The sequence below is a fragment of the Macaca thibetana genome, chromosome 15, assembly GCF_024542745.1.
Source record: "Macaca thibetana thibetana isolate TM-01 chromosome 15, ASM2454274v1, whole genome shotgun sequence".
Classification (NCBI taxonomy): domain Eukaryota; kingdom Metazoa; phylum Chordata; class Mammalia; order Primates; family Cercopithecidae; genus Macaca; species Macaca thibetana.
Window position 1 is genome coordinate 59,528,288 of NC_065592.1, and position 12,736 is coordinate 59,541,023.

Consider the following 12,736-nt stretch of genomic DNA (forward strand, 5'->3'; position numbering starts at 1 on the left):
AGTGAAAAGGTGAAGATTTTTCTTCCTTGCTGCTTCCTCACCCCGTCAGCATTATTCTCCAGGGTAACTACTATTAATAAATAGTAATTCTACCCAAAGGAAAAAAACATATGCATATAACAGCATCGTATGTATACCTTTCTAGTAACTTACAAAACAAATGAAAATATCATATCCTTTCTTATATGTATTGCTCTTTTCACTAAATGTATCTATGATATGGGTCTGTATCAGCTGATTGTCCTTTTTGATGGCTGAATAATATTCCATCTTGTCTACATGATAGTATTACTTGACAAGCTCCCTACTGATGGACATTTGTCTTCTTTACTATGATAGTAATATAATAAACATTTATATATGTTTTGTATGTATCTATAATACACACGCACATACACATGCATACTTCTGCAGGGATAGCCATAGGTAAATAACTAGTAATGGTATTGCAAGTTAAAGGAACAATTTCATTGCTTGAAATTTTAAATTCTGAAATACACTGCCAATTTTCATGGTCTCTCCTTGTCAGCTAGTTTGGGCTTTCTCAAAGCACGACAGGCTCAGGGCAGTCAGACCATCCTGGCCAAAGGCTTCAAGAGCAGAGTGTCACAGACCACAAATGCTTCTAATCAGCCGTCTTCCCAAAGCCTTCTCTTTTTTCTAGTAATAAATTTATATGAGATTCCATCTCAGTACTTTTCTGTTGTTTGGTCTTATAAGAGCTTATTTTTTCTGAACCAGGAAGTGGTTCAGGGTGGTTTTTCTAACTTCACAGAGCTCCCTCTTCTGTCAGCTTCTGTGAAATGGTCAAACATAGTAGCCTGCCTTCTGAGTTCTCCATCCCACCCTGGTTGGGGCTTCTCTATCCTTGTCTCTGTTGTTTATATCCTGCTGAAGTGTGATTCCACTTGTGGCAGTTTCTCCTCTGTGTAGGATCCTATCCAAAAAGGGCTGTGACTGGTTGATTTGAAAATTTCTTATACCCTAGACTATTCCAGTGCCTTTCAGAAGTTTCCAAGGCCCTCTCACAGTAACCTATTATCATATTCGGCAAAACTCCTTCTAGTTTCAGCTACTATTCCCTGATTGGCTTTTCAGTAAATCTAGGTATCTCTCAGTCTCTCAGTATCCGAAGAAGATTGGTTCTAGGATCACCATCCTGCTGCCTCAACAGAATGAGAGGATGCTCAATTTCCTTATAAAATGATGTGGTATTTGCATATAATCTGCACACATATTTCTGTATATTTTAAATCATCCCTAGATTACTTATAATACCTGATACAATATAAATGCTATATAAATAGCTGTAATACTGTATCTTTAAAATTTACATTATTTTTGTTGTTGTATTATTATTTTTATTGTATTTTTAAAAAATATTTTCCATCTACAGTTGGTAGAATCCACGGGTACAGAACCCATGGATAGGGAGGACCAACTTTATCTTTTGGCTGTTTTGAGGTTCTTGAATTCTCAGGCCATTTGCTTTCCTTTGTTTTCTCCCAAGTCTTTTTTCACAATTTGCTTTAGTCATTCACTGAAACTTTAAAAAACATTAGAAAATCTTACTGTTTGTATATCTTTTTTTCTAATATATATAATATAAGATAGGAGTTTAAATAAAGAGTTTTAGAAACTACTACATATGCAAATGACATAGGAAAACTGAAAGGGAGAACTGAAAGTGGGAAATTCCTCTGAATAGAGAGAGGACCAGGTCATATAAATAGGCCATACCCATGGAGAAAGGACATTCTAACTGCAAACTTTCGAAGCCTTCGCTCTGGCACAACAGGTAGTAGGCGACACTGTTCCTGTTCTCATCATGACCAACAAGTGTCTCCTCCAAATTGCTCTCCTGTTGTGCTTCTCCACTACCGCTCTTTCCATGAGCTACAACTTGCTTGGATTCCTACAAAGAAGCAGCAGTTTTCAGTGTCAGAAGCTCCTGTGGCAATTGAATGGAAGGCTTGAATATTGCCTCAAGGACAGGATGAACTTTGACATCCCTGAGGAAATTAAGCAGCCGCAGCAGTTCCAGAAGGAGGACGCTGCATTGACCATCTATGAGATGCTCCAGAACATCTTCGCTATTTTCAGACAAGATTTATCTAGCACTGGCTGGAATGAGACTATTGTGGAGAACCTCCTTGCTAATGTCTATCATCAGATAGACCATCTGAAGACAATCCTAGAAGAAAAACTGGAGAAAGAAGATTTCACCAGGGGAAAATTCGTGAGCAGTTTGCACCTGAAAAGATACTATGGAAGGATTCTGCATTACCTGAAGGCCAAGGAGTACAGTCACTGTGCCTGGACCATAGTCAGAGTGGAAATCCTCAGGAACTTTTTCTTCATTAACAAACTTACAGGTTACCTCCGAAACTGAAGATCTCCTAGCCTGTGCCTCTGGGACTGGACAATTACTTCAAGCATTCTTCAACCGGCAGATGCTGTTTAAGTGACTGATGGCTAATGTACTGCATATGAAAGAACACTAGAAGACTTTAAAATTTTTATTAAATTATGAGTTATTTTTATTTTTTATTTAAACTTTATTTTGGAAAATAAATTATTTTTGATGCATAATTCAATATGGCAGTTTTAATTTCATTTTGATTTATATAACCATCCATATTATAAAATTGCTGAGTACCTATTAGTTGTTCTTTTTAAAATATACCTGCAAAGTAGTATAGTTTCTGGCCCCTGCCTTTAAGGAATGTAAAATTCAAGAAAGCCATGTGGAATATACAAGGTAAGAGACAATAAGGGGACCTGATCCTTATGGGGGAATAAATATGTATGAATTGCTATGGGACTAAGAGAGAAGAGGCAAGCAGGAGGGTCTGGAACTAAACCTGGGCTTCCCATTGCTCCTGCTGTGTGCTCCAGATTCTCTGCTCAGAAAGTGAGAATTGAGCTGGCCATCAGGAATAGCCAGAGGAATATGTCAGCTTTTGTGTTCTCCCTAACCTCCCCATGTTATCTGGGGGATACTTTGCTCCTGGAAAGATTTTAAAATAATTATGTGCTCCCCACCATCCCTGCAAGCTTAAGTGTGAGAAGTCCCACTTACTTCCATGACACTATTAAGCAGCAATCTCTTTATTCTGCTCTTCATGGGACAGCCAAGATGTGTGGGTATCTTAGGGGAGCGTGGGTCTCTGTCTGCTGGTATGGCACAGGCATCAGAGGAAGAACCACCCTTTTTATACCCTAGCCATGTGATTAGTTTTCTCCCCATTTTTTCAAAAAAGTAAGTCTGCTTCCGGTCCCCACTGCCTTGTTCATACAGAATTCCAGGTATGTCCTGTCCAGTTTCTGTCACTCTGCATTGCGGACGCCACATAGTCCCTAAAGCCAAATGAAAGGTGCAGCAGTTTAAGTCTGGCTTCAAACCAAGCAAAAAGCCAGGGAACATAGGAGAAAGGGAAGTTTAGGTGGGATAGAGAGGGCATTAATTTTTCCCAGGGCTTACATCAGGAAAACATCAAGGTTTTCTAGGAGCTCTTTGGGCACCTGGTCAGCATGGGCCGACTGGTTAGGTTTTTGTCTTTGTACCGAAACTCAGGAACTTGGGTTATAATGGCGATTACTGCCATTAACAGTTGCTGTTTACTGAGAGATTCTAATGAAATAGGCACTGTGCTGAGCTCCTATGTAGGTAATTGGACTTAATCTTCTCCACAAGCACCCCTCAGGTAGGCACAAGTACGTTATTGCCATTTTATAGGAGAGGAAACTAAATCTCAAAGAAATTTAGTAACTGCCTATGGTCACATAGTGATTTCATTCACTCTCTAGTAGAGTGGAGATTTAAAAAAGAAGTTCAAAGGGAAGAATCATAAAAGCCTTTATTTGTATCTGGGCATTTTTTCCTAGAGCAGTATAGAAATCTGAGTTCCTTTTAAAAGAAGCAGCTTTCAGGAGAAGTAATCTGTTCATTAAGAGTTCCAGACAAGCTACTATTGTATAGACAATGAACTCAAGTCTCCCCCTTCCGGTTCAAAGCGGGTAGCACACGGGCTATGCAAACAAGAAATGTCATCCTGCGGGGCCTGCTGCCATTGACTCAAACCAGTCAAGCCCCCCTCAAGCTTCACCCTTCCCCCAGCTCTCCACACCGGCTCTGCCAAAAGCCCTTCTGTAGCCGAACTCCCCTTTTTCTAGGAGTCAAGGACAAGATGAGCAAGTAGCAATGCAGAGTCCAGGCAGTGTGTAGAGCAGCGAAGAGGAAGCTAAAGAAATCTCTCTCAGCAAGGGGCCCCTATTGTCTGCTGCTTTCTCTGGGCTAAACTGCTAAACTGGCCCAGAAACTGGCAAGTTCTTGAAAAGACCTGCTGTACCTCCATGAGGGGACAAGAATGACAGGAGAGAGGCCACTTCTGCAGAATTAGAAATACTGTGTCACAGCTTAGCATGTCAGCCCATCCAGAATGCCAAAAATATGTCCATAACCAGTAGAAGATAAATAACAATTAAAATTAATTCCAATAAAAATGAAGGCGACTAGCCCAAAGGTGTACATTTGCATGTGCTGAACCGATGACTAGGCATGAGGAACAAAGTAAAATAATAATATTATTTTGGCTGGCACCAGAATACCTCGTAAGAAAAACACTCTTTGTTTAGAAAAATATCTAATGCGTCTGTAGAAAAATATCTAATGAGGCTTCACTCAATATCTAGTGAGATCTTGAGGTTATGGGTGTGGCAACAGGAAAGACAGTAAAATACTAATAGCACATTTTGTGTGTCAGCTTGCTTTTAAGGAGAAAGGAGACAGACAGAAATCCCCCAAAGCTCTGGAACTGTGACACTACTTGGAACAAGGCAGACAGTGAAAACCTCTGCTGGTGGGGATGAAAAAAGAACTTTTCCGAACAGGGTAGCTCATGTGCGGTGTCAAATTGTGTGTGCTGATGTGTTGAAAATCTGTCCGCCATCATCTCCAAAACTTCAATAAAAATGGCTCCCACGAAAAGTCTTTATGTGCATAGAACTTCCGTGTACAAATCACAGAAAGAGCCCGGGCTCATGTTTGAAATAGTATGGGGTAAAAAACATGGGGTGGCCAGACCTTCATAGATAAACCAAATTAGAAGAAACAGAAGGCAAAACAATGACAACAGAGCCACCTTACCCCTTCCCAAGTCACACCTTAGGAATCCACAGAGCTGGATTAGGAGAAGGAGCTGTCTTATTAGCTCTTGAGCAGTAAGAAGGCGCTGGTGAACATCTGGGTTCCATATAAATATTTGAATTTTGCTTAAAATTGCCATACAGATGCAGGGTAGTATCAGCACACATTTGTATCATCTTTTTTGCCGTCAACAAAGTTGTTATTTAGGCATTTTAGGTGGCATTAAACACGTTCAAGTATTCAGATAACATCTGATCAGGAATTTATTCATAAAATACTCTTAAGAAAATGAAAAGAACATGCCACAAACTGGGAGAAGGTATTTGCAAATCATATATCTGATAGAAGACTTGTCTCCACAATGTATTTTTTAAAATCTCTGAAAACTCAATAAAAAAACACTAATAAAATAATAAAATAAATAATAAATAAAATAATAAAAATGGATAATATATTGGAACAGATGCTTCATCAAAGACATGCAAATAGCAAATTAGTATGTTAATATGGTAAAAGCTTTCTCAAGGATTGTTGTTGGTGTAGGTCAGATAGCGAATGTGAAATGATTTGACTCCAGGGGAGCTCTTTCCACCATGAGGACCTGCCATAGCTTCTGTCCTTTCTGAGCAAAGTTAACCAGCCCTCTTAGACAAGCTCTATTTCTGATGCATGAGAGGTCTGCCAAGCAGAGACTGTGGGGGCCCTAATCAACATGGATTTCTTCTTGGCTGGTTTGGCTGTGGGACACACAGAGAGAGCCAGCAGTTGGCAACAGAGTCAGAAGATGAATGTCACCTAGAACCATACCTTGTTGATTGCAAACATTTTCTCTAAACACATTGCCCTGGTGCTTGTTGAGTCTAAAAAATGAACTGTTTTATGAATCCCTTTGTTCTCAACATTAATTGTTGCTTTTTAAACATTAGTTTAATTGCCTAAAATTTACTAGGATAGTTTAAGACAAACTCAAAAATTGGACGAGAAGTACCAGCACAAAATTATACTCTTCTAATTTAGAATCAAGTTAACAACTTAACTCGTTAATTGACCTGATGGAGAGTATTCCAAAAACATGTTCACATCACCAAATCAGACAATTATGTATCAATTGTTATTCTGTTTTGACATTCACATGGAGGGTGTTCCTAGAAACCTATAATGCATTATTCAAATTATATCCCCCAACAATTAGCCTATGAATTTTAAAAAAATGGAGTCCACTTCAAAAGACTCTCTTAAGAGGATTAAAAGACATGTCACAGACTGAGAGAACATATTTGCAAGTCACCTCTCTGATAAAGAAGTTCTATTGATACATAAAGAATTCTCAAGATTCAATGATAAGAAAACAAATAACCCAATAAAAGACAGACAAAAGATTTCAACACATATTTTAGGAAAGAAGGTACAGAGATGGCAAGCAAGACAGGAAAAGACAAATATCTTAATCTTTAATAATGCAAATTAAACAACAATAAGACACTGCTACATACTTATTAGAACAGCTGAAGTTAAAAGGACTCACCATATCAAGGATTGGCAAAGATGTGGAGCAACTATAACTTTCAAAAAATGGTTCAATGACTTTGGAAAACCATTTTTGCAGTTTATAAAAAAGATAATCATATACCTATCGCATGATCCAACCAGTCAACTCCCCAGTACTTATCCAAGAGAAAGAAAGGATGTCTCTATACACAGACTTGTATATGAATGTTTGTGGGCACTTTATTTGTCTACCACAAATGAATGATTAAAGAAATTGTAGTATATCCATACAATGGAATATTATTCAACAATAAAAAGGAATGAATCATTGATACACACAATAACATGGATGAATCTCCAGAAAAAAGTATGCTGAATATAAGAAAATAGGGCCAGGCACAGTGGCTCATGCCTGTAATCCCAGCACTTTAGAAGGCCGAGGCAGGCAGATCACCTGAGGTCAGGAGTTCAAGACCAGCCTGGACAACATGGTGAAACCCCATCTCTACAAAAATACAAATATTAGCCAGGCATGATAGCAATTGCCTATAATCCGAGCTATTCAGGAGGCCGAGGCAGGAGAATCACTTGAACCCGGGAGGTGGAGGTTGTAGTGAGCGAAGATTGCACCACTGCACTCCAGTCTGGGTGACAAGGGAGACTCTGTCTCAAAAAACAAGGAAAGGGAAGGGAAGGGAAGGAAATGAAGGGAAGGGAAGGGAAGGGAAGGGGAATAAATTTTCTATTGGCCTATTTCTATAAAACTCTAGAAAGGAAAATTAATCTATAATGACAGAAAGCAGATTAGTGGTTACCTGGGGGTGGGGGCAGTTGTATTGAGGAATGAGATGGAGGGAGAGTTTACAAAGCAACACAAAGAAACTCTTGAGGGGACAAGGACATTTTCACTATCTTGATTGTGTTGATGTTTTCCGGGGTGTATATACATGTTAAAACTTATCACAGTGTCCACTTTAAATATGTACGGTTTATTACATGTCATTGTACTTCATTGAAACCTGTCGCAAAATAAAAAAGTACATATTTACTGAAAAATAAATAAAATGGAGCCAAAGCATCTTGTTGTGTTCCGTTGTTAAACTCAACATACATCGTTTGATGTCTTAAGATCTCTTTTATGAGACTCCAAGATGAGATTAAATCAACAGGCTCTTAGAAATAAAAAGTTATGTTACAGTCTAAGTTCACTGTCAGCTAGAGGTTAGATTGTTAAAGGTTTTTACTTATGGCACATTTGCAATACTCCATCATATTTTAAATGATAGTCCAAGAAGTGGATCACGATCCCCGCATGCTAAAACTATGGGGAAAAAAGTCAAGAGCACTTCACACGTTGCATATCTGCACCAAGTGCAATACAAGTTACATATTACAAAGGCCAGTACTTAAGGAAATGATTTTTCCCATTTTTATATTATGGCAAAATATACTTAAAATGTAGCATTTAAACCCTTTTTAAGTTACATTTTAAGTTCTGTAACATTAAGTACATTCATATTGTTGTGCAACCATCACCACTCTTCATCTCCAAAACTTTTTCATCTTTTTCAGTTGCAACTCTGAACCCATTAAACACCAACTCTTCATTTGTCCTTCTCCAAGCCCCTGGTAACCACCATTCTACTTTTTGTCTCTATGAATTTGACTACTCTAGGTACCTCATATGACTAATAATATAATCTGTGTCCTTTTGTGACTGACTTATTCTACTTAGTACAATATAATGTCTTCAAGTTTCATCTCTGTTGTTGCATGTTTCAGAATTTCTTTGTTTTAAGGCTGTGTGTGTTTGTGTGTGTACCACATTTAGTTTATTCATCTGTCCATTGATGGATACTTAGTGTGCTTCCTTTTTTTGGCTATTGTGAATAATGCTGCTATGAATATGGGTATACAAATATCTATTCACGTCCCAGCTTTCACTTATTGGGCTGTGTACCCAGATATAAAATTGCTGAATCATGCAGTAATTCCACATTTAATTTCATGAGAAATCATCAAGGCATCTATTTTTAACTTGTGTCTTCATAATGGAAATATTTGCAATGATAGTACAATGCAAACACAACAATAACAGCTACATTTCTTAAGGACTCACTTTCTGCAAGGGATGTACTGAGGATGAACTAGCTATCTATCTAGCTAGCTCAATAGATAACAGAGAGATGGATGGATGGATGGATGGATAGATAGATAGATAGATAGATAGATAGATAGATAGATAGATAGATAGATAGATGATAGATAGACCATGTTATTCAATCATCCAGAGAACCCCTATGAGGAAAGTATTGTTCTCTCCTTTTTATACTTAAGAAAACTGAGGCTCAGAAAGGTTAAGTAACTTGACCAAATCCACAGTAGGTAAAGAATAGAGACATATTTGGAACCAGGGATCATACTCTTAACTACTTGTAATCATCTACTACCACCAAAATGCTATTTTTACCCCACTACATAGCACAAATATTGCAATTTAGAGAAGGAACAAGAAGCTCTACTGCCTGGCGGCTAATGCAGCAGCACAACAGCTCCTAACTTTGTTCCAAGTAGGTGCACTAATGTCCAGTGGCCTGTGGGGATCTTTTGCAGAAAGGGCTGCTGTCCTCAGTCAAGCAGGTGATCTCCTTCCATCCCCATTCAGAAGGGAACTCTCAATCTCTCTTCCTTTCTCTAAAGAGTATAGCAGGAAATTCCCATCTGCTCCTTTGCCAGACTCTACGGAGAATATTTTCTCTAAGGGTTTTCGTAAGCAACTGTCTGAATCATGAGTCATCGTTTTTCCCTCGGCAAGGCTGCATTTCCTTCTCTTGACCACTACATTTTTATCCATGTACTAGCAAGACAGCCCTGTGCGCAGTTTCCCTCTCAAGTCTGACACAAGCTGCTTTTGTTATCTCATAGGGATGTTTAAAAACTAAAATGGCATACATTATTTAATGGAAATACACAGAAAATTTCTCTTTCCTTTCACTTTTTAATTTCTTGGCTCATTTTCTTTTTATGAAAGTCCAGAGGTAAAACAAATAACTTTCAAAGCAGAAAATGATTTACTAATCTAGAAATGCATAAATTGAAAATCTGTGCATTGAAAGTACAAATTTTTTGTTTGTTTGTTTTGTATTTTTGAAGTTTCCTATACTCTGATGGAAAAAACACAGGGCATGAAGTAATACAAACCTGAGAGCTACTGTGGGTTCTGCCACTTTGTACCTGTATGGTCTTGGGCAAGTTACATAAATTAGAAACAATCATACCCCAAACTCTTCAAGATTTCTATGAGAAATAAATGCAAAAATGGGATGTATGACTTCGTCCAACACAGGGCCTTGTAAATACCACAGGATCTCACTTACATGTAAAATATAAAAAAGTTAATCCCATGGAAACAGAGCATGGAATGGTGGTTGCCAGAGCGGGGATAGTTGGGATGGGTAGGAGAGGGTTGGGGAGATGCTGGTCAAAAAATACAAAATTACAGTTATATAGGAGGAATAAGTTCAAAGGATCTATTGTACAAGCATGGTGACTATAGTTAATGATAATTCATTATATTCTTGAAAAATGCTAAGAGAATGGGTGTTAAATGTTTTTCACCACAAAAAAAAAAAAAAAATAACTATGTGAGATAATGCACTTGTTAGATAGATTTAACCATTTCACAATGTATATATAGTTCAAAACCCCATGTTGTATGCAATAAATACATGCCATTTTTATCTGTCAATTAAAAAATTAAAATAATAAAATGCCACAGAAATCTTCAAGGGCTATTAAAATAACTTCTTCCATTATATTTGTTATAAGCCTTATAAATAGTTTAAAGTATGATATATTTTATATTTGGCGAACTGGGTTTAGACCAATTGGTGTCTGTCAGGCATATGTGGCACCTTAGCATCTATTAGGGAAGAGTAGGCCACACAAGGGAGAAAAGCAACATTCAATACAGCTTCCTCCCCTCCAGGCTGCAACGGGATCTCTCCTAAACTCCAACATACCTTTGAGTTCCACGGATTATTTTCCCACTATAAGCCACACCCCTGAAATAATAAATGTGATATGCATGAAAAATTCATTTTCTTTCCATTTACCTAAATTTGTTCTTATTTCTTATGGTTTACTTGTGTTTATTAAGTCACGAGTGCTCAACTTCCCTGGGTTATATTATAAGACTTTCTGTAATAGTTGACAAAGAAGGGTTCACTTTCAAATTGTTTCATTCAAAACCCTTGACTTCATCCCAGGTTCCCATTGGCTTGGGAGGTATGTATGAAGAAGGAAGCCCTCTATGCACCTACTACCTGTGTAGGATTTGTCCAGAAAAACTCCTGGCATATAGTTATCAATAAATGGTAGCTTTTTCCCTCTTTGCAGGCAATTGTTATATATTATTCTCTTGCTGAAATATAGGAGCCTCTATTTTAAAGCATCCCATCCCTATCCAAAATAAAATTTCACAAAATCTGTAGAAATTCCCAGATAGTTCAGACAATTATCCCTGTAATTAAAAAAACACCATGACACTAGGATCATGTAATTGTCTGGTCAATAAGATAGAGCCTAACACAAAATGCATGGGCATCTCAAATATATTAATATAATTAGAAAATGGCCTAGGCTCTTATTTTCTGATTGCATGTCCAATAAACTTTCTGTCTTTCATTGCTCAGTTTCACAGATATTATTGCCGGAACTCAGCCTCCCACTTGAAATCTCATTAGCTTTGGTGCCCCACACTGGACTTCTAGACTGATCTCTCTCCCTTATCTCCTGGTAACTCAGACACATAAATGCAAAAATGAAAAGGATGACAGGAACAATGTTTCATCTGTTAGATGTCTTGTCACAGGGAGCTGTTACTTGTCCCTAATGAGCCTCTGTTCCCTATTCTGTTCTTACTTCCTTATCCAATCATTACTTGAGAATGGAAAAACACAGGCAACCCACCAGCGGAATAACGTGGAGACACTCAGACAGGGCCAAAAAACCTTCTAAAGGTTCTGAGAAGGGATTGTGGCTATAAAGCTGTGATAACTTCCAAGGACACATCATCGTATTCAGCAGCAGCATTTTCACCAACGGTCTAAAAACTCTCCTGATTTTTCTTTCTCTCTCTCTCTCTTTTTGATTTGCCAGAAGTGATAAATGATAATAAGCCAAAGAGAAAACAGTGGTGGAGGGAAGCAGTGAAAGAACTATTTACATTTCTGACATTTTGACCTTAATGAACTGCTGCCATCGATCAACTGGGAGAAGACTGACCTTGTGGAACCCACTGCCTGATTGCACCTTGCTGTGATATGAAGTGGTCACCTACCTGGTTGCGTGTGAAACATAGTTTGTCTCCAGTAGAGAATAGCCTATTGACTAAACCAAAGTAGAAGGAAATAAATTTTCATTCTTTCCCCCAGGTCTGACCATACAGTAATAAAGTCTGGAGGTACTCCACAACAATGATCTTCAACTAGTTGCAATATTATTTCCATCCTGGCCAAATAGTTAACCCAGAAGCACACTAGTCATAATGCCCTCTTCATGGATTATATCTTTCTCAATACAGCATTTGAATTTCAAAAAAAAAAATACACTTGTCAAAGTGCAGATTAGAGATCTGAGGATTGATAAATAATTTGCTTTAACTGGTGAGTAAATAGCAGAGGCAAGGTTCTAAGATATGCAAAACTTTAATTGGTTCAGGCCAATGGTACTATTTAGTAACTCTTTTCATTTAAGTGGAAAGACTGTATTTAGGACACATTCACATGAGTGACAATTGAGGAATTCTTAATTTTCTGTATATTTATTTACACACTATTCATTCTACACATGTGAGTTGGACAGCTTATAACATTCAAGGCATTAGAGCCACAAGGCCTGCCCTCAGGGTGCTCAGTCCTATTGCAGAAGATGAGCAGTTACAAGGCAAGATAAGTGTGTTCACAGAGGTTTTAGAGAGCTATTGAAGCAGAGAATGAAGATAGGTCCTTCTTGACACCCACTACTGGGTTCCCTAGCTGGCAAAGCAGACACTCAGTCACAAATACCAATCTACTTTAACCATAGTGATGAGCCTGC

General features: G+C 38.1%; 1 protein-coding gene across 1 annotated transcript; it reads left to right on the top strand.

Annotated features, from left to right (window-relative positions):
* Nucleotides 1-1,204: 1,204 nt before the first annotated feature.
* On the top strand, nucleotides 1,205-2,597 carry IFNB1 (interferon beta 1). The gene has a single exon (XM_050761352.1). It carries the CDS (start codon nucleotides 1,829-1,831, stop codon nucleotides 2,390-2,392), a length of 564 nt encoding a protein of 187 aa, XP_050617309.1. The 5' UTR covers nucleotides 1,205-1,828; the 3' UTR covers nucleotides 2,393-2,597.
* The last annotated feature ends 10,139 nt before the right edge of the window (nucleotides 2,598-12,736 follow it).